The sequence below is a fragment of the Gigantopelta aegis genome, chromosome 1 (assembly GCF_016097555.1).
Source record: "Gigantopelta aegis isolate Gae_Host chromosome 1, Gae_host_genome, whole genome shotgun sequence".
NCBI classification, from domain to species: Eukaryota; Metazoa; Mollusca; class Gastropoda; order Neomphalida; family Peltospiridae; genus Gigantopelta; species Gigantopelta aegis.
In genome coordinates, this window is record NC_054699.1 from 30,610,821 (window position 1) to 30,636,476 (window position 25,656).

The 25,656-nt window shown below is 39.8% G+C and overlaps 2 protein-coding genes across 2 annotated transcripts in view; one reads left to right on the forward strand and one right to left on the reverse strand.

Annotated features, from left to right (window-relative positions):
- The window catches only part of LOC121373564 (adhesion G-protein coupled receptor D1-like), a 35,472-nt gene extending 24,811 nt beyond the window's left edge, over nt 1–10,661 (forward strand). The window contains exons 8-15 of the mRNA XM_041500249.1: nt 1,521–1,627; nt 2,913–3,135; nt 3,881–3,947; nt 4,485–4,570; nt 5,370–5,490; nt 7,090–7,131; nt 9,145–9,303; nt 10,413–10,661. Coding sequence (XP_041356183.1) covers nt 1,521–1,627; nt 2,913–3,135; nt 3,881–3,947; nt 4,485–4,570; nt 5,370–5,490; nt 7,090–7,131; nt 9,145–9,303; nt 10,413–10,493 — 886 coding nt within the window. The 3' untranslated portion in view covers nt 10,494–10,661. The remainder of the gene's footprint in view (nt 1–1,520; nt 1,628–2,912; nt 3,136–3,880; nt 3,948–4,484; nt 4,571–5,369; nt 5,491–7,089; nt 7,132–9,144; nt 9,304–10,412) is intronic.
- A 1,577-nt stretch (nt 10,662–12,238) lies between these two features.
- Nucleotides 12,239–24,769, reverse strand: LOC121373574 (myo-inositol 2-dehydrogenase-like). The gene is made up of 8 exons (XM_041500260.1): nt 24,433–24,769; nt 21,071–21,366; nt 20,136–20,206; nt 19,566–19,674; nt 18,595–18,728; nt 17,619–17,857; nt 15,943–16,108; nt 12,239–12,615 (listed from the first exon to the last, which is right to left on the reverse strand). Exons 1-8 carry the CDS (start codon nt 24,496–24,498, stop codon nt 12,512–12,514), a joined length of 1,185 nt encoding a protein of 394 aa, XP_041356194.1. The 5' UTR covers nt 24,499–24,769; the 3' UTR covers nt 12,239–12,511.
- Nucleotides 24,770–25,656: the final 887 nt, after the last annotated feature.

Below are 25,656 nucleotides of genomic sequence, written 5' to 3' on the forward strand. Positions count from 1 at the left end.
AGAAAAGATGGAATAGCTAAAAACATTATACACTGCCTAAAATAAGTCAGCGACTTTAAAGATAATGGTATTTATCAACAGTTTGTCTCATCAGTGGGTTGTATACGAATCCAGGGTTTTTGCCAGAGAAGGTATGGTGGTTAAAATTACGTACCCTAAAGTCTTGGAAATTAATGTACAATGTATACAATCTTATACGTATATATATATATATATATATATATATATATATATATATATATATATATATATATATATATATATACTCTTCAAAAAAAGTAGGGGAACCTGAAATATTAATGTTAATATCAGCTATTAGACTGAACATACGTTTTGACCACAGACATCCTAGTAAAGAACGTTCAGGTCTGTTTATCAACACACCGAAACACATTCCATAGTTTGCACATGCATCACGCAGTTGTCCCGTACATGTGCGTGGGGTGTCATTCTCGATTTTGACAATTTCCAGCAAGGTCGATTAATCACTGTGGAACATTATTTTTGTCAATCTTTATCATTTTGTTGATCATACAGTAGTTATTGTTTTGTTTTTAGTCATTTTTATTGTTTGAATTTGCGATTTACTGATAAAAAAAACGTCAACTTTCAAATTTCACTTCTGACCCCAATCGTCCTTCAATATCTTTGGTGGTCATAAAACCTACTGTAATACTGAACTTCCGGTTGTAATGTTTGCCCAATTAATTCACTATTATCATATAACCATTCCTCACAGCCAATATACCTTATAATTTTGGCAATTGTAAATTCTTATTAGAGTTTCCCTACTTTTTTTTTGAAGAGTATTTATATATATATATATATATATATATATATATATATATATATATATATATATATATATATATATATTAAAGATGATAGTAATAGTTGTCAATGTTTCTGAAATGCAGTGTTCAATTTCAAACCATATCAAACCCATAACCACTTAGTAGGGACACTTATGATCTGTGAATGTGTTCTAGTGGTGTCGTTAAACAAAACAAAACTTTAAATGTGGGTGCTGTTTGTTTTTACTTTTTACCTTCAAATTGTTCAAAGCCTGGATTTCCACCTCGGGACTACAACACTGTTTGGGTTACAGTAAACAATAACCAATTAACAGTGTTCTTCGTGGATATAGTTATACTGAACGAGCTTTCATTTCGTATCATTTGTCACGAGCTTTAGCGATTGACAATGAAACTTATTTCACGAGGGACATAAACAATATATAAAATGGTAGCGAGTTTAATATCCTATTTATTACCCATAACAGGGCCGTACCCTGATCAAAATCCTAGGGTGTTGGGCACTACTTTTTATATACAAATGAAACACTATACGAATTAAACCCTGAGGTGTGTATGCTATTTTCTGGAGTTGAAAGGTTGTAGTGCGCCAATCGATGACGTCACAAAGTGTTAGTCCCACTTGGGACGTATCACTTTGATATGTACCTATATCTATTTAACCATACAGGCAATAATGCTAAATGTGTTTTCTGATCGTTGTAGAATCCTGCACCGAGAGAAGATTCTGATCCACGCTAACCTGGCCGCCTCCCTGTTGTGTGCCCAACTCGTCTTCGTGTCGTCAAGTGACGCGCACCAACACAAGGCAAGACTCTTGCCAGTCCGAAACACTATCTCTGTTGCAATAGTTTTAAAACTAAAATAATGATTCAATCTTAAGTAATTTAGTAATTAGTTTTAGTCTTATTACAGAACTTATTAAGTTGCGTTGCGTACGTTTTTAACATGCTCATATACCACAGAGGTTTCGAGCATGTGTCCGCCCCGGAGTTCGATCTCTGGAAAAACGGGGACCCAACCAGGGACAGAGCATATTAAAAGGACATTCCCGAGTTTGCTACATTGTAAGTTGTTTCCGATTAATAAAATATTTCTACGATTAAACTTACACATTAAATATGTTTTCTTGTTTAGAATATCAGTGTCTGTATATTCAATGTGTTTCTGGTCGTCGTAATATTTGTGAGAAGCCCAAACTGGATTTTGGCATGAAATTTAACCTAGTACAAATATCAGAACGATGCGAAACACGTTTAATATGCAGCCACTAATATTTTATGCAAAAAAAAAATATTTAATATGTAATTACAGTCATCAGAAAGTCTCTGTTAGTCGATAACATCTTAAACATTACAACAAACTCAGGAATGTCTCTTTAAGTAAAATTATTTTATGTACGTTGTATCTGGGGACGTAACGTAGCCTAGTAGGAAAGCGCCCGCCTGGTGCGCGATCATTCTGGGATCGATCTCCGTCGGTGGGTCTTTTGGAATATTTCCTTTTTCAGCCTGTGTACCACAACTGGTATAACAAAGATCGCGATATGCACTATCGAAAAAGAGTAGCCTATAGAGTGGCGACAGCGGGTTTCCTCTCTAATTATTTTTGTAGTCCGGCCCTTTTTACGAAACGATCTTAGCGGTAAGATCGCTTCATAAAACAGGACTCTGAACCGTATGTCTGGAGGAAGGAAATGTTTTATGTAACGACGCACTCAACACATTTTATTTACGGTTATATGGCGTCGGGCATATGGTTATGGACCACACAGATATTGAGAGAGAGAGAGGAAACCCGCTGTCGCCACTTCATGGGCTACTCTTTTCGATTAGCAGTATTACCATCCCACAAACAGGATAACACATACCACAGCCTTTGATATATCAGCCGTGGGCCCACCGACGGGGATCGATCCCAGATCGACGGCGCATCAAGCAAGCGCTGTACCACTGAGCTACGTCCCGCCCCACCCCACTCACCCCCCACCCCCACCCACCCCCCATATGTCTGATGCCATAATAATTAAAATGTGTTGAGTGCGCGTCGTTAAATAAAACATTCCTTCCTTCCTATACATTGTATTTTGCAGATAATGTGTAAAATTCGTCGCCATCTTGCTGCACTTTTTCTTCATGGCGTCGTTCACGTGGATGATGGTGGAGGGACTGTGTCTGTACCTGAGCTGCACACGCGGCATGTACAACTACGGCGACATGCGCGTCAAGTACATGTTCATTGGCTGGGGCGTACCAATCGTTATCGTTCTTATATCGTTTGGCGTCGAGTTTCCTAACTATGGAGATGGCACTGGTCAAAGGTGACATCTGTAATTTCAGTGTTTTTTTTTTTTTAAAAGGGATTTCCTGGAAACTGTTACGTGGGATCAAATTACGTTATTGTCATGTTTTTGTTAATATTATTAAAACAATTTCGCCAAATGTTTGGATGTTTTTGTTTTTTTTAATGATTTGGTTTTTTGGTGATTTAAAAAAAAAAGTTTGTTGTTTTTTTTATATATATATATATATATATATATATATATATATATATATATATATATATATATATTTATGGGCTTTAATATTGAAATTGTTTCCCATTATATTGATCATAATGTTTATACTTTCAACAATGGTTATATAGTAATCAGAAAATAAGAACAAAGCTTTATTTTGAAATTTTACTTTGTTTTAACAGAAAACAATTCTGGGTAATGTTTTTTGTAAATATATATATAACAGGCGCGTGAGCAGGATTTTTAGCAGGATGTGGTCTGGGCTGTGACGACCAAACTTTATGGGGGGGGGGGGGGGGTTGAGTCATACTTCCCATAAAAGTATTGAGATTTGTTTTTATTTGTTTGAGCAGGAAGAGGTTTCGACCGCCGAAACCCTCCCCCTGCACACGCGCCTGTAAAAAAAATTCCTTTTTTTTAATAGTGTTATGTCCTGATTCTTGTTTTACTGACAGTCAATCCCCACCCCATCCCCACCTCACCCCCCACCTCACTTGTTTTAAGCTGGAATATCTGAAATATGAAAACGATTTTTCTTTCTCCCCAGCTGCTGGCTGTCTCTGAAAAATGGTCTCATTTGGGCTTTTATGGGTCCAATGCTGCTGGTGGTGATGGTATGTACAAATACTTCTCAGCCGTAAGAACTGATATTTCAAGTCTGTCATACAACAGTGCTGAAAGGCAACGAAAATGTATTATACTGAACAAAATGGACGCAAACACTGTTGAATCCCGTTGGCTCGAACCCCGTCGGTGCGCGAGAAAGTGTTCGACCCATCAGGTAGTTCGACCTAACCATCCGGTCAACATCGTCTAAGTGTAACTCGGGACTTCGTTTTCGGTTCGAGCGTTGCGGTGTATTCGACTCTTCAGAGTTCGACTCAATAAACAGACAGCCAAAATGAGCCTAAAATGTTCATAAACTTGTTATTAATAATTTTAATAGACACACAAAAAAAGAATGCGATTCAAACAGAATATTTTAAAATAAATTAAAAAAATTAAATCTAAATTAATATACATTAGCAGCAAGGGATCTTTTATATAAACTTTCTCATTGATAAGACAGCTATAAAAGAGCCCTTACTGCTAGTCGTAGTTTAATATGTGCAGGAGTGTCGTTAAACACATAACTTTCTTTTCTGTTTCAGTTCAACTTGATCATCTTGGCTCTGGTAATCAAAGTTTTCCTCACCCTGAGAGCAAACTCACAAAAGACTGAGGCAGCACGTTTACGGTATATTTTTCCTCACAATGTTTTTTAGATTTTCAAGAATAAAATTAACATCATTTGAAATAAATTTCAAGTAAGCACGTGGCGTTTAATTGATAAATGTTATAAATTTCGGTTATATAAATATCAGTTGGTCACGGCCTTCTCAGGGGCAGATCAAAAGCAGGGGACCAGGGGGACATTTCTCTCTAAAAACATTTTAAAGTACCCTCTCTTTTTTTCTCTTTTTTCAGGAAGTTGGTCCACATGCCCTTTTGCCCTTGGTCCTCTCTCTAAAATTTTCTTGTCACTAACATATCTTAACCCACATATGGGGTGGTGGTGGGTTTCTTCTCTATCACTTTTAAACCTAATGTCTCAATGACAACACACCTGACACATAACTGCAGCTAAAGGGGCGAGACGTAGCCCAGTGGTAAAGCGCTCGCTTGATGCGCGGTTGATCTGGGATCGATCCCCGTCGGTGGGCCCATTGGGCTATTTCTCATTCCAGCCAGTGCACCACGACTGGTATATCAAAGGCCGTGGTATGTGCTATCCTGTCTGTGGGATGGTGCATATGAAAGATCCCTTGCTGCTAATCGAAAAGAGTAGCCCATGAAGTGGCGACAGCAGGTTTCCTCTCTCAATATCTGTGTGGTTCTTTACCATATGTTCGACGCCATATAACTGTAAATAAAATGTGTTGAGTGCGTCTCTAAATAAAACATTTCCTTCCTTCCTTCAATTACATCTATTTAAATCATGTACTGAGGTGCTGTAAAACAAACATTCCTTTCTTTTTCTTTTTTCTATTCTGCAGAGCGAGTCTGCGCGCCACGGGCATGCTCCTTCCGCTCCTTGGAACCACGTGGCTCCTGAGTATCCTGGTCCCGTTCAGCAGTGTGTTCCATTACTTCTTCGTGATCGGAAACTCGCTCCAGGTGAGGGATTGTCATATTTTCATTTCAACTTATTTTCGTGCTTATATCCAATTAAGGTTCAGGCACGCTGTCCTGGGTACACACACCTCAGCTATCTGGGTTGTCTGTCCATGACAGTGGGTTAGTTGGCATATTTTCATTTTAACTTATTTTTCGTGCTTATATCCAATTAAGGTTCAAGAACGCTTCCCTGGGCACACACCTCAGCTATCTGGGCAGTCTTTTCAGGACAGTGGGTTAGTTGTTAGTTTATTAGTGGTTAGTGAGAGAGAAGAGGGTGTAGTGGCCTTACAGCTATCTATTAATCCCTTAAGAACTCGCTCTGGGTTGGAGCCGGTACTGGGCTGCGAACCCTGTACCTACCAGCCTGTAGTCCGATGGCTTAACCACTGCGCTACCGAGACCGGTAGGATTGTCATAACAAAGATCCATAACGGCATAACTGTACGAAGGAGGGGGGGGGGGGGGGGGCGTGGGAGGCATGTCAGGAAGGAAATGGTTTATTTAACGACGCACTCAAAACATTTTATTTACGGTTATATGGCGTCGGACATATGGTTAAGGACCACACAGATATTGAGGGAGGAAACCCGCTGTTGCCACTTCATTAGCTACTCTTATCTTTTATATGCACCATCCCAGAGACAGGATAGCACATACCACGGTCTTTGATATACCAGTCGTGGTGCACTGGCTCGACCGAGAAATAGAGCAATAGGCTCACTGACAGGGATCGATCCCAAACCGACCGCGCATCAAGCGAGCGCTTTACCACTGGGCTACGTCTCGCCCCGAGGCATGTCAGGGGCGTGGGAGGTATGTCAGGTTTGGAGCAAATTTTCTCATTCGGGCGATGTTCGGGTAAAAATGAGCTTGTAATATTAGTTGTAATGCATGTAAAAATGTGTATTGATGCAAATAATGATCACCCGTCTTGGACACGTCCACCGATGAATTTCGGAGGATGTACCCAAGGCAGTCGTGCTTGAACCGTCGGTTGATTGAGATACATGTATATGATTAAATGTTGTTATCCAGATTAGGGCATTTACGTTTAATTCTTGCAAAAATCAGCCTGCCCCACCTACCCCCCCCCCCCCCAAATTTTTTTTAACATAAAATTCCCTGTACGTCTGTGTAACACGTATACACATATAAAAGTTGTATAAGCACGGGGCCAGATGTAATATTAAGGGGAGGGATGTAGCTCCGTGGTGGAGAGCTTTCACGAGGAGCGATGGGTCACAGGACACGTCGCCAACAACAGACTCGGGTTTTCTCCCATCACAACTGTCAGGTCTATGGAAAAGTGCGTACAAAAGATCCCATGTTGCGTTTGGAAGGAGTAGTATGTGAAGCAACAGCGTCTCTCTCTCTCTCTCTCTCTCTCTCTCTCTCTCGTTCTGTCTGTCTGTTTCTCTCTCTCTCTCTCTCTCGTTCTGTCTGTCTGTCTGTCTGTCTGTCTCTCTCTCTCTCTCGTTCTGTCTCTCTGTCTCTCTGTCTGTCTCTCTGTCTCTCTGTCTGTCTCTCTGTCTCTCTCTCTCTCTCTCTCTCATTTTTGAGTCCTCATTTAACGTCCTCCACATATTTATGTTTCAGGGAATGATGATTTTCTTTCTCCACTGTCTCTGCAATGAAGAGGTAACTCTAAATATTAGACGTTAATTTTCCACTTTTTTATGAAATAGCAGGGCCATCTATATCCCACTTGGAAACGATCTAATTAAAATTAGCCCCACTATTACATGTGGATCTAACACCAGCCAGTTGTAGCTCATGTCCACCAATCAAAACCTTACTTGCAGAATCATGCCAGTGATTTAAAAATAATTTGAAAACATTCCGAATTATCCTGAGGGTATACGACATGTTTCATGTGAATTACGAATGCCTTAAAACATGTTTTATTTTATAAAATAAATAATTTGTAATGTAAAACTGAAGACTGATTTAGTTTGGGTTTTTTTATAAATAAATAAATAAATAAATAATTTTTAATGTAAAATTGAAGACTGATAACCCATCCCGTACGTATTGGTATGGTTCGCTGTACTGCGGCCACTAAAATAGACTCACCCGATATTTTTAGAATTTGTATGCTCCCAAATAACGTTATAAAAGGCGAAGTGTGATTGGTCAATATTTAAATTATTATTTACAGACTAAATGTAACCTGGACATTGCTAACAACACTGCGTAGTCTCCAATCTGATTAAAATTAGTTCTACTGGTCTAAATAAGGCATTCGTAATTCATATGAAACATATCGTATACCCTCAGGATAATTCGGAATATTTTCAAATTATTTTTAAATCACTGACATGATTCTGCAAGTAAGGTTTTGATTGGTGGACATGAAACTGGCTGCTGTTAGATCCACATGTAATAGTGGAGCTAATTTTAATTAGATTGACTTGGAAACAGAGTCAGACAGCGGGTAGATGGCCCATGAAAACTATAAATAAATGTTCGTTTTAATTTAAGACGACTATTTTGTCTAGATGGACAAGACCCAATATTATGTCATTACTTTCTTCTGGTTTTTTCCCCTGCTACACCCCAGTTATTTGACCATCGTCAACCAATTTAGATGACCGTGTTATGTTCCGTCCAGTTTGTGAATAAGAATTTGTATGAAAAGTGTATTCAAATACTGTAGGTGCATTGCGTAGAACCAGAAAAATTGTGTACTCAACTGAGTACATTGCGTATATGTAATAACGCTTATATCATATACATGCAGAGAATAATACATTCGTGTCCGTTATATACCATTTATCTTACAACGTGTTGTTTTAAAATGTATCTAACAAGCGAAAGCGTGTTTGATTCGTTTTTAAACAACGAGTTGTAAGTTGTTTAAAATAATATTATGTGGGCGATCTTCCATTTAGAGCCACTATTAATATTTGTATTCCACATTGAAATCTTTCTCGTGGTTCTCTTGCCATAATTTGCCAATATCCATTATTATTTTTTGGATCACCATATATTTTGGCGAGTTTTGAGCCCTGTCACGGAATGATAGCTTCAACTGAACGTACGGCTTACTACGTGTCCAATTCTGTTGGTCGCCCACTAGGGATATTCCAATAAAACTTCTCTATTGTTGCTGGGTTTTATGTGTTTTTTCCCCTCTGCTATCAGATTATTATTATTATATAGTAAAACAAAATATATTGTTATCTTGAATTCAGCCGAGTCTTGAGATATGCATTCCCAGTAACACTTGGTAAGTTAAAGAACAGTTAGAATATCAGGGCTGAGTGCAGCCAGACCGAGTAGGAAAAAAAAGAAAGAAATGTTTTATTTAACGACGCACTCAACACATTTTATTGACGGTTATATGGCGTCAGACATATGGTTAAGGACCACACGAGTAGGAAAACGTATGACGATAGACAATGGTTCGACAGACGATTATTCGGTGTTCTCCCATACAATCAAATAGAACAATCAAATAGCGAAACGTTAGGTGGCTGAACTTGGGGCAGTGCACATTGCACACTCTGCATCTCTCTTGGCGACTGTTTACTAACTTCATACCCTCCCCTTTTAAACTTAACTTCGCTCGCCACAGTATAAACCCCCCCCCCCCCCCCCGGTAAAATTGATAAAGTTTATTTGTATATTTGTTTATTTATATATTATTAGGTAAGGAAGTACCTAGCGTCACGTCGTAACTTCACTTCCGGCGATGGAACGTCTGACACTGACGTCAGTGGCTTCTGGAAGCGCCGCTCTCCAGTACGAGTGAGCTCCCCTTTGTGGAAGGAGCTTCCCAAACCGGATATCGAGATATATGCAATTAAGGTTTGCAGTGATGATTATAGTAGAGGCAAGTAAATAGACAAAAAAAATTAATTATAAAAATTAAAAACAATGAAATATTTTGGATCATATTATTAATATGAATATTCATCAGTCTTTTTTGTTGTCTTTTTGTTTTTCTAAAAATCTGTAATCATGTTTTGAAATCTATATCGGTAATGTTTTAAAATCTGTAATAATGTTTTGAAATCTATATGCTTATCATGTTCTGTGATATTGTCTTAATAGTTTAGTGCTATATTGCTGTTTTATGTTCACCACAACTCCATACACTGTTCTGATGGTAGGATCACAGCGATTTTTTTGTTTGGTGGTCTGGTTTTTGTTTGGCTTGTCTTGGCTTTGTTTCTTTTTCTTTCTTTTTTTCTTTGCTTTTTTGGTGGATTTTGTTTTTGTATTGAGTTCATAAGCGTCATTGTGTTTCATCATTATATCTTTTTCTCACATGCTTACTCTGTGTTTTATTGGTATTTGTACATGGCTGTTGTATATATATATATATATATATATATATATATATATATATATATATATATGTGTGTGTGTGTGTGTGTGTGTGTCGATCGCCATCATCCTTTGTTTGCCTCCTAATAGCTGATGTATTTATCGAGATGAGGTTTCATTAAAGGCATACTGTCACAGATTTAAGGACCTTATTTCTCTAAAAAAAATAATTAAAAATTGGAAAACAAATCTAGCTATCGCATCACCATAACTGAACCATGATGGAGTGAAATCCATGTCAACCTGCTTGGCAATATTAATTTTTGAATTATGGACCATTGCCATAATTCAATAATTTTTACAAAATATCATTAGTAAGTGGAGTATGGTGGTTACATAGATGGTTGAATAAAGTACATTTAGTGACAGATCAAATTTGTTTTATTTGTTTAGATAATAATTTGTTAGGCCATTTAATAGGTCAGTGGTCTTTGACAATATCCCTTTAAACATTCATGCATATATTACACATTATTTACATACAAAATAACAGACTAATACATGTTCTTCCTTCTATCAATTTGTCAAAAATATTCAACGTTATAGAATTCTAACGCGGACAGTAGTGGCCGACTTGTATGTTTCAGGGACAGAGTTCTGATGAAGTCGTTATCAAATGGTCGAAGAAATATAGAGGTAAGTTTCGTTTTAAACATGACTGTAATTAATACTTTCAGAGCAGACTGATTGTAGGCCTATTTCTTCTTGGCTTTTGTTGTTTTACTTTGGGTTTTTGTTTTTTGTGCGTGTTTTTAAAATTATTATTTTGTTGTTGGGGTTTGTTTGTGGGGGTTTGTTTTTGTTTGTTTTGTTGGGTTTTTGTTTTTTTGGGATGGTTTTTGTGGATTTACCCACCCCCCCCCCCCCCCCCCCCCCCCCCCCCCCCCCCCCCCCCGCAGATCCTGCTGATACGTTTTATTATTTTGGGTTTAACGGATATATAACATCGTTAGACATGCAACTGCCGTTGCTTGGTATAGTTTAACGTTTGTCAGTTCTCATTGGAAAGAACATTTCAGAACATTATTTAATCAAGTAGGTCAGATAAGAACAACCGTGACAACCTCAATTAAGATAATGTCTAGAGCAACAAAAACAAAATCTCATCCAAAAACCCTACAAAAAACCCCCAAACAAACATACAAATAATAATAATAATAATAATAAAAAAATAAAAAAAAATAATAATGAACCAACAACAAACAAACCCAAGCAAACAAACATACATTAAAAAACAGCACACACACACAAAACCATGCATGAAATTCTTTTTGAATATAGTCCACAGCGAAAAAAGTACTGTAGAGAATTAAACATTTCTATGGCAATCTCTAAAACATTGCCGATTGCCGTGTGCATTTGCAGGGGTTACCCTAGTATTCGCAGGGGTTACCCTAGTATTCGCAGGAATTAAAACCCATTGAAATTACAGACTTTGAAGTTTGATATTTGTATATACATTATGAAACAAAATAATTATATTTAAGTGATCTTGAGACTTATATTATGATTTTGTTTTTCTCTTTCAGAAAGAAGACTGGCATGGATCTAGACAACAAAATGACAGCGGGTTGATTAACCATCAACACTGCTCGATGAAATAGATATTATATCTTACAAACCTGAATTATTCTGGTCATATAAAACATATTAATTTGTGTTTGTCAATTTTTTCCTTCTTAAATAGGACGCTGTAGTTTCAAAACAGGATGCTGTAAGGTGTCAAACTATGATCAAACCATAACGCTTCAAAGTTTTAAAATAGGATACTATAAGGCGTCAAAATATAATGTTGTAAGGCGTCAAAATAGAATGCTGTAAGGCGTCAAAATATAATTCTGTAAGGTTTCAAAATAGGATGTTGTAAGGCGTCAAAATGGAATCAAACCAGAATTCTGTAAGGTTTCAAAATAGGATGTTGTAAGGCGTCAAAATGGGATCAAACCAGAATTCTGTAAGGTTTCAAAATAGGATGTTTGTAAGGCGTCAAAATGGGATCAAACCAGAATTCTGTAAGGTTTCAAAATAGGATGTTGAAAGTTGTCAAAAGAATTATGTTAAAATGTTACAATATGACAACTAATTTTCAATAGTATAGATAACAGGCGATACATACGTAATATACACAGTATATAAAATATTTATTATAAATGTGTTCTACCTGGATATCAGGAGTATAACTATAAACAAGGTTTGAAATTTATTACACACCAGCGTAAGATATTGCTCATGTCGTAACAATCATTCAATAACTAGTGTAATATTGGCGTGACGTGAACGTGACGTAGATCACTTGCTGACCCAATTCGCAGAAAAATAACCTGCAGTAGGTCTCGACATCTGCTTGGTACTGCGTTTCGGTTTGTTTGCAGTTGGTTTGTAATAAATAAAATACTAAATTAGCTTGCCTGTCATACCATTTTTATGAAACTCGTGAACAGTGTTGGTATCTGACTCGCTTTCGCTCGTCAGATACCAAAACTGTTCACTCATTTCATAAAAATGGTATGACAGGCAAGCTCGTTTAGTATTCTATATATCAAACTTAACATTCAACGGTCACTGAAGTAAATCAAATTCCATCGGCGACCTTGTATATAATTAGTTTTTCTAACGAGTTTCTAGAGTAATGGGTTACCTAGATTCGTCTTGTGACGTCCGGGAGTTAGCAATTCCCAACACACGGTTAAAAATACACTGGTCTCTTTAAACGAAACGATTCCAATCCTTTTTCTATGATCTCAGCTGTCATTACGCTTTCTTCTTTGGTAATCAGTGGTTTTGCTTTGCCTGAAATATATTCTTACATGGATAAATAGAGGGTCAATATGAGTTCAAGAGCAAATTTCACAAAACACCGTAGGTTTACGTTTGCGACTAACTGTTAACCCAGACATATATTTACACGTGTTTGGCATCTATTTCAAGCAGAAAATTACATCATTACGGAAGATAGAGCATTTTAAGGACAAAAGAAAATGATTAATGAATATTTCAAGCTGTATTTGTTGTACTGTTAATAGTAATAAGAACTGTTTTACTCGTAGGTTTACGTTTACGTGCAAAATTTGGCTTATTATATTTTGTGTAATTGGGCTCTGACACTTAATATTTACACTCTTACTTGGTTAAAAGTGCATTATCATATACTCTTCAAAAGAAGAAACGCAAAACCACATTGTAGTAACATTTGGAGAATTGATTTAATTATTGAATGGTGAGTCCGATAATTACCAAATGTTGCAGGATTGTTCACAATTCACTCTAGTCCATTGTAAGTGATAGGACACACCACCAAGGTCAAGGTCATCTGGAGTCAATACCGGGTGTGGCCTCCGCGTGTGTTGACAACTGCCTGGCACCGCCTGCCCATTGAAGCAACCAGAGTACGGATGACGTCCCGGGGGATGGTGGCCCACTCGGCCTGCAAGGCTGCTGCCAGCTCGGGCAGGGTCTGGGGCTGTGGTTGTCGCTGTCGGAGGCGTCGGTCCAACTCGTCCCATAGATGCTCAATTGGGTTCAAATCCGGTGATATCGATGGCCAAGGAAGGACATTAATGTTGTTGTTCTGTAGGAAAGCCGTTGTGAGATGTGCTGTGTGAGGCCTGGCGTTGTCATGTTGGAACACTGCGTTGGCGTTGGCCATAACTGGAACGATGTGTGGCCGGAGGATCTGGTCAATGTAGCCCTGTGCATTCAGGTTGCCCTGCACGTGGACCAGGTCAGTTCTGCCAGTGTGTGAGATGGCTGCCCACGCCATGACACTACCCCCGCCGAATCTGTCCACTTCCTGCACGCAGTTTGCCGCATAACGTTCACCACGACGCCTATACACGCGACATCTTCCATCATGACGTCGGAGCAGAAATCGGGACTCGTCACTGAACCACACCTGTCTCCATCGCAGTTGAGGCCATTGTCGATGAATCTGGCACCACTGCAGTCGGAGTCGACGGTGTTGTGGTGTTAAGATGACACCTCGAACTGGACGTCTGGCACGAATTCCTACCTCACGTAGGCGGTTCCGTACGGTCTGGTCGGATATCCTGCGCAAACCTGGTATTGCTGCGGCTGTGGAGGTGGCAGTAGTCAATCGTTCCCGAAGGTGGCGTACCCGGATGTAGCGGTCCTGCCCGGGGGGTAGTGACCCGTGGTCGACCGGATCTAGGGAGGTCACGTGTTGATCCATGTTGCTGGTAACGGTCCCACAGTCTGGAGATGGTGCTTGGGGACACATGGAATGCCCTGGCAACGGCCGTTCTGGATTCGCCTGCGTCTAGTCGGCCGATGGCATTGTTTCTCTGCGGTTCACTGAGACGTGGCATGTCCTGGATTGTCAACTGTCGGCCAGATTCAGAGGCCAGGCAAGCGAACACCCTGCACTTTTATACTGTTGGTGTTCATGTTGCACGTGCAGACAACGCACGTGCAGTGGTGACATGGTTTGCACGTGGCTGCGTTTTTGCGAATATTCACATTTTGGAACTTTATTGTACAGTAGCTGCGTTTTATCGAATGTAACCGTGGGAATGTGTTTGGGACATGCAATGACCTTATATTCACAAAGCATGAACCGGTAGGAAACATAAAATCGGAGTTATAACCCATTTGTACCCTTTTGCGTTTCTTTTTTTGAAGAGTATACTTGCAAGTTTCATATCTGTTTTACTTTTACATTTATTTGTGCCCACTAACTACACATTGATCGATTCCACACAAAATGTTTCAATATCTAATTTGATAATATAAAAAGCAATTGGGTCTCCATTAATATCTGATAGTTACAGAGAAAACATCTCAACACTGTTTAACAATGACCTACGTTCAACAGTTCGGTGATCTATCATCATAACAATGGCCTACGTTCAACAGTTCGGTGACCTATCATCATAACAATGTCCTACGTTCAACAGTTCGGTGACATATCATCTTAACAATGTCCTACGTTCAACAGTTCGGTGACCTATCATCATAACAATGTCCTACGTTCAACAGTTCGGTGACCTATCATCATAACAATGTCCTACGTTCAACAGTTCGGTGATCTATCATCATAACAATGTCCTACTTTCAACAGTTCAGTGTCCTACCATCAACACAGTTTAACAATCACCGACATTTAACTTTTCGATGGCCTACCATCAAAACAGTTTAACAATGACCTACGTTCAGCAGTTCAGTGACATATTATCAACACAGTTTAACAATGACCTACATTCAACTTTTTGGTGACCCCCATCAACACGCTTTAACACCGATCTACATTCAACAGTGCAATGACCTACCATCAATACAGTTAAATAATGACCTACATTCAACAATTCAGTGACCTACCATCAACACAGTTAAGCAGTCAGCTATCCTTAACGCAGCAAAGCAATGACCTACCGTCAACGCAGTCGATGAAATGGTCTATTTCATTGATGTACGACTCTCAGAATCTCTGATTAAATGATCCCAATGACCTACCGTCAACGCAGTCGACCAAATGGTCTATCTCATTGATGTACGACTCTCAGAATCTCTGATTAAATGATCCCAATGACCTACCGTCAACGCAGTCGACGAAATGGTCTATCTCATTGATGTACGACTCTCGGAATCTCTGATTAAATGATCCCAATGACCTACCGTCAACGCAGTCGACGAAATGGTCTATCTCATTGATGTACGACTCTCGGAATCTCCGATTAAATGATCCCAATGACCTACCGTCAACGCAGTCGACGAAATGGTCTATCTCATTGATGTACGACTCTCGGAATCTCTGATTAAATGATCCCAATGACCTACTGTCAACGCAGTCGACGAAATGGTCTATCTCATTGATGTACGACTCTCGGAATCTCTGATTAAATGATCCCAATGACCTACCGTCAACGCAGTCGACGAAATGGTCTATCTCATTGACGAACGACTCTCGGAATCTCTGATCAAATGATCCCAATGACCTACCGTCAACGCAGTCGATGAAATGGTCTATCTCATTGACGAACGACTCTCGGAATCTCTGATCAAATGATCCCAATGACCTACCGTCAACGCAGTCGATGAAATGGTCTATCTCATTGATGTACGACTCTCGGAATCTCTGATCAAATGATCCCAATGACCTACCGTCAACGCAGTCGATGAAATGGTCTATCTCATTAATGTACGACTCTCGGAATCTTTGAGTAAATGATTCATTCAGCCTCGTCATTCTAGCCCCGCGTCCCATGTCTATCACTTCTGACGAAACCTTTGGATTTTCCACTGTCGCCAGTCCGTCTGAGCCAAATACCTTGCAAAGAAACATTATATGTAGCACTATAGGAAATAAAAATCCCATAGTCGACAAAGTTAATGTATGTGGCTAAAAATCCTATTTATCCATGTTAAATCATTTGAAATTAAATATCAACACTAATATATGGCGATCCCAACTTAACACAACAAAGCAAACGTTTTGACTGATAAAACCGTTCACCTTCTCCTTTATTTTTCTTGTTTCTCTGTTCTAACCTATACACAAATATTTATATTTTGACAGGTTAAATATACAATAGTTTTACATTCTTCAACACTAAATGCATATCTTGTACTTTCTAAAATGTCCATGTTGACCAGTTAATATTTCAATTTCAAATGTAGGGAAAGGTCTTTATATAGGCTATGCCTGTTGACCAATCCCATCTGTTAATATAAACAGAAATAAATATTGTTTAAACCAAAATACTAGATGCGATGTATCAACCAAATTATGATCCATAATATGAATATTACAACTCCTCTCTCAAACTATTAACTGAAGAAAGTGGAACCTTTGATGGCTCATTTTCGATATAGCGGGAAGTGTTTTTTATGTGTGGTTTTTTTTACAATACTCCTAATTTTGCATAAAATTATAGTATTTAGTTTTACCGGTACCCCATATATGTTTCAAGGCCAATGATATCGACACAGTGATTCTGAATTAAATAAAATTACATACAATTATTGCTCAAATAAAACACTTTCTTTTTTACAACAAACACTGTCATTTTTTATTTCATTTCAACTTATTTTCGTGCTTATATCCAATTAAGGTTCAAGCACGCTGTCCTGGGCACACACCTCAGCTATCTGGGCTGTCTGTCCAGGACAGTGGGTTAGTTGTTAGTTGGTTAGTCGTTAGTGAGAGAGAAGAGGGTGTAGTGGCCTTACACCTACCCATTGAGCCCTTAAGAACTCGCTCTGGGTTGGAGCCGGTACCGGGCTGCGAACCCTGTACCTACCAGCCTGTAGTCCGATGGCTTAACCACTGCGCCACCGAGGCCGGTACAAACACTGTCACATTTATCAACAATGACACGACTGGTAGTATTAACCGCTCTATTAAACGTTAGGTCTACTTCGAACTTTGATCTAGCCGCGTGTTATTTGATATAGTGCTACCTAAATAACGTGTATGCAAAACATACAAGTATATTTAAGGTATCTTTTGTATACTTATCAAAACATGTATAGGCAAATTCAATACCAACCAGTGCCCCACGACTAGTATATCAAATGCCATGATGAGGTCAGGTCATATAGGACTTAACGTGCACATTCAGAGCAAGCCTGTCATGGGCCCATGCCGGCTCCTCCGTCCAGGACAGGAAAGGGTTTGGGGTGAGTGGGATGAGGGACAGCCCGCGCTGCCAGGTGCACCAACAGCCGGACCAGGTAGCTGGCGGGGTCATTTGTGGTGCTTTTAATTTTTTTGAGTAAAAAATATAAAGATTTCGCAGTTTACAAATGTCCGCCAGTGTTTATCGTTTTATACGTACCTCTAGTCTCATGTCGTACCCGTATGCGGCATACCGGCTGGCGTCAAGAGTTGCCAGGATGCCGCATTTATACTTGACGACAGCCACCATCGTGTCGGCCTCTCCAAACTCGGCCATCTTGGTGTCGTGAGTGTGGGTTACCACGTACACACTCTCTGGTCTCTGTGCCCTTGTGATCCACACCATCAAGTCAATGTCGTGTACCGCCAGGTCTGTTAGAATGCCGCATCCCGTGCTGGCTGGAAGAGAAAACAATTTCAGTACATTAAAAAGCACTGCCAGTAATGTCCAAAATACAATGAAGCTGTGTCTGAGTCTGGTGAATCTGTCGCTGTCAAAATACAGAGGACGTTCTATGTCGTCTGCTGCCAGATCTGTTTTTCGCGCCGACTCGAATCATGTCTTGTTCGATTCAGCGCGTTTCTGGTCCATGATACTCGCCAAGCCCAGGCCTAGCTTCGGCGGGTTTGGGGCCAAAGACGAAAAGGAAATGAATATCTGTTTAACAACACCTCAGCACGTTTTAAACTACAGCTACTTGGTATTTAATATAATATGGTTATTTCGACATTGAGGAGAGAGAGAGGAAGACAGAGGGAGGAGAAGAAAAACGGAGAGAAAGAGACGGAGAGAGAAAGACAGAGAGGAAGACAGTGACTTTAGGAGTCCCATTAACGTTATGAGAGAGAGAGAGAGAGAGAGAGAGAGAGAGAGAGAGAGAGAGAGAGAGAGGAAGACAGTGACTAGGAGTCCCATTGACGTTAAGAGAAAAAGACAGAGAGGAAGACGGTGACTTCAGGAGTCCCATTAACGTTATGAGAGAAACACAGAGAGAGAGAGAGAGAGAGAGAGAGAGAGAGAGAGAGAGAGAGAGAGAGAGAGAGAGAGAGAGAGACTGACTGACTGACTGACAGAAAGGAAGACGGTGACTTCAGGAGTTCCATTAACGTTATGAACTGATGAAACGGGTACTTACATGTACCTACAGCACCCAGAAAATCGTATGATGGTTTAGGAGAGTCTCTGGATCTAAAGTTCAGCATCTGAATATCTCCAATCGACTTGCTATGAGCTGCTGATACAACCTTTTGGAAAGCAGGGTCAAACCGTCTGAGGAAAGAAAAAGACTGATTACTTAAGCATACTCTAATACACTGTTAAACCAACAACAACAACAAAAATGTAATAAAGTTCAAGTTTTTTTTTTTCAATGACACCACTGGAGCACAATGATTAATTAATAATCGGCTATTGGATGTCAAACATTTGATAATTCTGACTCGTAGTCATCAGAGGAAACCCGCTAAAAAAAATTCTAATGCAGCAAGGGATCTTATATATGCACTTTTCCACAAACAGGAAAGCACATACCACGGCCTTTGTCCAGTTAAGCAAAGGTTGCTTGTGACACTCTAGCACATTGTTTAAGCAAAAAGGAAATACACATTTAATGACAACCCTGGACAGACGTTTTCTTCAGCAATACTCTGAGGACATTGTTTAATCAAAGGAGATTACCAAAGTCATGGCATATACTTTCCTATCTATTGGAAAGAGAATATTATATTAAAAAATATCTCGCTCCTTTATCGAAAGGAAAAGCCTATGCGGCGGCAGTGGGTTTTCTCGTTCTCTCCATCAACCAAATGTCGAAATAACAATATTATGTTAGATATCAAACAGCAAGTAGTTTAAAATGTGCTGAGGTGTCGCTATATGTGCGCGTGAAAAAACTGCGCAGAGATGGACTGCAGAGGGGGTAAAATTTAGGGGGATCGGGTAATGCTCCTCATAAAAATACAGTAAAAATAATTTTCTTGGAGCGGAGCGGAGTGGGGGTGGGGGGCATTCAACAACATAAACCATAAAGCCCCCTCCACCAACACCCCCCCACCCCCACCCCGCACACCAACATAACTAACATCCCCTTCTTTCCCTGTTGTTTACCTTTGGAATGCCGTAAGGAGAGGTTTTCCGAACTTTTCCGAATGTTCGTAGCAACTTCGTATTTCCTTCATATTCTCTCCGGTAGGTTTTTCAACAAACACTGATTTGCCTGAAATTAGTAAAATAGAATAACAATCTAATATAGAGTGATAGACAGGCCACCACAGCACACTGTTTAACGCTGCCGTGTTGCCACGACATACTAAAAGATAATTTACTAATGCAAAATACAAACACAACTACAGTTTTAATAAATTCAAAATCTCAATTATTATAACGTCATTTACTATTTATGCAAAATTCAAACACACATCCAGTTTTAATAAACTCACAATCTCGCGACAACATAATGTCATAATTTACTAATTATATAAAATACAAACCTTCAGTTTTAATAAAATATTTTCATCTATTACAGGGGTTTTTTTTACTGTTAAAAGATAAAGAGATATACAGCTCACGCACGCATGCACGCGCACACACACACAGAGTTACACACATGCACGCTCTTGTCCTGTAAACATGCCTGCGCGCACCCACACATAAACCCGTACACGCACAAAAAACTACCTTTGCTTAAGCTTTCACACACGATGCTATAATGTGAATCGGTCGGTGTAAACACAAACACGGCATCCAAACTGAAAGTAGAACATAAAAAGGGATTGTTTGTTTATACATTTTAATCTACGAGTATTTAAGTGGAAGTTAATGGAAAAGAATATCTGTTTAACAACACCTCGGCACGACGGCACATTTCAAACCACAACTATCTAGAGAGAGAGAGAGAGAGAGACAGACAGACAGACAGACAGACAGACAGAGACAGAGAGACAGAGATATGACAGTAAGAGAGAAAGAGAGAGTAAGTGATTGAGGTGAGGGCGAAAACCTTTGTCGCCAAATTATATTCTCCTATTGAAAAAGCAGTAAGTAATCTTTTATATGTACTTTTCCATAGATATGATAGTGCTTACCACGCAGTTTGATATGAGTTGTGGGGCACTGGTTGGTATGCGAGAGAGAAGAGAGAGAGAGAGAGAGAGAGAGAGAGAGAGAGAGAGAGAGAGAGAGAGAGAGAGAGAAAGGAGGGAGTGAGAGGGCAAGGGGAGTGAGAGCTGGAGGGAGATGATGTGGGAGGGTTGAGGCATACATACATACAGATACATAGGCCAAGACAAAATAATATATTAGCTTCTACCACATAGGTTACTCCTGCTGAAAAGCAGCAAGGGATCTTTTATTCAGGACAATACACACCAACCGTTGAAGTATCCTTCGTGGAACACTGGTTGGGATGGCGATCAATACTACGACCCATCGTTTTTTTTAACCGAACGCTTTAATACACTGAACTACATCTGAGACATGGTCAGGTGGATGCTAGACTGGTTTTTGTGTCTGAACCCGACATGAATGAGATACGACAGAAGACGATAGTACCAGTTAAAATGTTCGCGAGCGCTCGCCCTCCTGAACACGCCTATAGCCATATAGCGACTCACTCTTTGCTGGACAGAAGGTCTGGAAGAACACGTGACGTCAAGAATAGCTTGTCGTCAAGATCAAAGAGATCCTTCACGATCTGGACTCGTTCTGGGTTGTCCTCTGTGATCCATTTCAAATTAAGTCTGCGGTGATTGATTATATTCCCGAGATGCACCGTCGTTGCTATGCGACCAGCCCCCATGACACCCACATTAAGACGTCTGCCATTCTGGACGGCAGTGGGACTGCATCTCCAGCCAGTACTGTGGACAAATCTTATTCCAAGTCCTGTTACACCTGATTCACCAGCAACCTATGAGATTACAAGTACCGAATGTACAAAAAACATTTGTTTTACGCGTGTGTAACTGCACACATGTACAATACTTAAACACATGCGTTTAAGAAAAACAGACTTCATAAATTCGGCCAGAATTGTTTGACGTTAAATCTGTCCAAATTATCCCTGATTCAGCAACAGGATATTGAGAAAATAATTATTTTACTACAAATAAATAAATAAATAAATATTCAAAAATCGAAATAATTGAAAGTTCGAAGACTTGGCATATTGTTTGACATGTGGGGATACGCTTCCTGCAGGAGGTGCTAGGCGCGGCCTGCTGACAGTTATGTTGCCATGGCTATGACGTCACAATGAAAATAATAATTATCACAACAATGACCGTCAAACGAGATACGCCGCAAAAGGTATGTTTCGGCATTAATCATGTTGTTTACATAACTGAGGTATGATATGGATTTTTTTATTCTACTAACACAGACTAAAAGTCGGCTGACGCAGTTAGCATGCGTCATGTTTACTTCGACTTGTGCCATCCTGAGTTTTTCTTGTTTGTCATCATTGTTCTCGTAATTATTGTTTCATTATGATGTCATAATCACGGCAACCTGGTATACCAATAAGATTTTTGGGAGTTTCTTTTGGTGTTCGTGTTGTTTTTGTTACTGTTGTTGTTATATAATGGGTTTTTTGTGGTTGTTTAGTTGTTTTTTGTTGTGGAGTTGTTGTTGTTGTGTTGTTGTGGGGTTGTTTTTGGGTTTTTTTTTTTTTTTGGGGGGGGGGTTTATTTGTTTGTTGTTGTTGTTTTTTGGGGGGCGCGGTGTTTATTGTTATGGTTTGTTTCGGGTTGTGTGGTTTTTTTTGGGTGTGTGAGGTGGGAGGTAAGTGGGTATTTGGCTTCTGTTCTGCTCGCAATTATGGCTGCATTGTGACGTCATAGCCAGGGCAACCTGGCATATCAATAGGTTTTTCGTGAGTTTCAAACTCAGAGTTTGTTGTTGTTGCTGCTGCTGTTGTCGTTGTAGAAGTCTCAATACATTACACAGTTGTGACTGACGTATTCGGTTCTAACAACTGAGCATCTTTAAAACAATTTATATTTATCAACGGTATGTATCCAGCCTGGATTCCACACATATGTTGTCCTTTGACTTTTGCGGACATAGGTATAGGGCGAAAACAGGAGGCCGGTGTAAATCGATTCCGACATCACTCGTAAGGACAGATACTACATAACTAGATCGGGTTTTTTTTTTTTAAATCCTGACGTAAAATTAATGTTTTAAATTTTAGAGTGAGAATAAATTACTATACGAAATATGACGCTGTATTTGAGCTATTTATCACAGATAGCAATAGCAGCTGGCATATATGTAGCAGGGCTCGAACTTAACGATGGCACGGACGGCACTTGCCGTCGTTGAGATATAAATTGCCGTTGGTAGAGAGCATCACCGACGGCACTTTTGTGCCATCAGTAAAGCTCGTCGACAATGGCAAAGTGTATACACCTGGTGTACATTTATCTACCAATATTTAACATTTGCACATTTGAAAAATTGCCGTCTGAGACAAATTCTTAAGTTCGAGCCCTGATGTAGTGAGATCTGAATGTGTTTTCTTCTTGACGCTTGCTTTTAAATTTGGCTAATAAATATCAAACATAACACATAGCCTTCAGAGGAAAGCCCAAACATTTTCACATTAGCAAGAAAGGATTTTTTTATATGCACTTTCCCACGGACAGGATAGTACATACCACGGGCCGGTGGCTGGGCATTGGTTATCCCGAATACTCTGACGGTAAGATGGCTAGACGGACATTTGGACGGTGTAATAGGGCGGCTACCAACCGTCCAAATGTCCGTCTAGCTCTCTTACCGTCAGGGTACTCGGGCTAGGCATTGGTTGGAACGGGGAATAAAATTCAAATGAATCCGTCAATGAGGTTTGATCCTACAACACTGGCATAACAAAACGAGTGCACTACCCACTGAGCTAGATCCGACCCCATAGCAATGTTTGGTATTCCAGATAAAATCTGTTTTCATTTATAATGATAAACACACCGACAATTACTTAGCATACTACGAGCTTATACTAGTATCTAGCCAGTTTAGACAGGAGTTTTATCATGTCAAGCGTTAATGGCGGTTCTAAGTATGATTGGACACATGATTGGGGGGGGGGGGGGGGGGGGGGGGTGAAAGATAAAAATAAATATAACTATCACCCACGAAATAATATTTTAAAAAACCCAACCCCATATGTTATAGTATGTATAGTGCAAAAGATGTGACAGACCACTGTGCATAAAATATCAATTAAAGGGACATTCCTGAGTTTAATGCATTGTAAGATGTTTCCGACTAATAAAATATTTCTACGATTAAACTTACATATTAAATATATTAAGTTGTTTAGAATATCAGTGTCTGTATATTCAATGTGTTTCTGGTCGTCTTAATATTTGTAAGAAGCCCAAACTTCAAATAATTTCGTACGTACAAAATAAAACATATTTTAGAAAATAAAATGAAATTTAACCTAGTAAAAATATTAGAACGATTAGAAACACGTTTAATATACAGTCACTAATATATTATACAGAAATATATATTTGATATGTAATTACAATCGTTAAAAAAGTCTCTTAAAAATTGCAGCAAACTCAGGAGTGTCCCTTTAAGGTGAATCATGCACCCTCCCTGCGATCAATTTCAGGACCGCCCTTACTTGGTATGCGTTGCATAATACTAGCACTTGATTAGTAACCTCACCTGATGTTATTTGGTGCAATACCACACTGCGTTTTGAAAACGAATTAAACTTTACACCCCATCTCCCACCTTCGTTCCTGGGGGCCATGGCCTGTCGCACATTTTAAATGTGGTACAGATCAGTCCGGTAAGTACCTGTGGGTGGGGAATGAGTGTGGGTGCCACACTTGAAGTTCAAAACGTTTACCTTTTCGGTCGCGTCAGCTTCAGGGATGGTGGGAAATGCCCCCACACCCCTCAGATCACCCATCTCCGCTTTAGAATTCCATACAAAATTAAATAAACTAAAACCTACCTGCTCTAGATTTAGAAGCAGTTTTCTATAAAGTATCTTCGTGGCTTGAGTTAATATTGTCGCCATATCTAACGTGATTATAGAACTGTGCCGATGTTTACATTCAGTGTGTGCAGTTCATATCGCCCTAATTCGCATATATATCGGTCACCAAAAAGAAGTATTCGAGTTCGATGACTCACATCGTTTTAGATTACTGTCCTGTCAAATCTGTGTGCCTACGTGTGTGTGCGTGCGTGCTATCTTTTATAGACAGTACTAAAACTAACTAAAATGTATTGTTCTATATCTCTATATCTCTCTCTATATCTCTCTCTATATCTCTCTCTCTCTCTCTCTATATATATATATATATATATATATATAATCTCTCTCTCTATCTCTCTCTATCTCTCTCTATCTCTCTCTCGAAGGTGTCTTCAAGTTGGTGGTCATTTCTTTGAAAGCACACTCTTATTGATAATGTTAAAACTGGAGATTTAAAAAGGCGCAGTCAACGTTGTACAAGCCCCAACAAATTTGTTGACTATCATGTTTTATTCCTCAATCCAGACCAGACCAGACCAAATCTAGACCCGACCCGACCCGACCCGACCCGACGAAACCCGGACCCAGACTAGACCACGCCAAACACAGACCCAGACCGAACAAGGCGAGGCCAGACCCAGGCCAAACCAAACCAGACCAAACACAGACCCAGACCACACCAAACACAGACCGTGACCTGACCAGACCAAATACAGAACCAGAACCGACCAGATCCGACCCGACCCGACAAAACCCGGACCCAGACTAGATCAGACCAAACACAGACCCAGACAACAACAAACACAGACCTTGACCTGACCAGACCAAGCACAGAACCAGAACCGACCAGACCAAATACAGAACCAGAACCCACCCGTAACAGCCTCGGTAATGTCGTGGTTACGCCATCGGACTACAGGATGGTAGGTACATGGTTCGCAGCCCGGTACCGGCTCCCACCCGTAGCGAATTTTAACGACTCAGTGGGTAGGTGTAAGACCACTACACCCTCTTCTTTCTCACTAACCACAAACAACTAACCCACTCCCCTGGACAGACCGTCCAGATAGCTGAGGTATGTGCCCAGGACAGCGTGCTTGAACCTTAATTGGATATAAGCAAGAAAATAAGTTGAAATGAAATGAAATGCAACACCACACCCGATCAAACCGAGACCCAAACCAGACCCGACTAAAC

Bases quoted from the DNA above. Each gene is read 5' to 3' on its own strand.
- LOC121373574 (XM_041500260.1), bottom strand. From the start codon at position 24,498: ATGGCGACAATATTAACTCAAGCCACGAAGATACTTTATAGAAAACTG. The intron at 19,675-20,135 runs GTAGTTTTTTGT...TACTAATTTCAG, and splicing joins GTGTGAAAGCTTAAGCAAAG to GCAAATCAGTGTTTGTTGAA. The intron at 16,109-17,618 runs GTACGTATAAAA...TTTCTTTGCAAG, and splicing joins GGTACGACATGAGACTAGAG to GTATTTGGCTCAGACGGACT.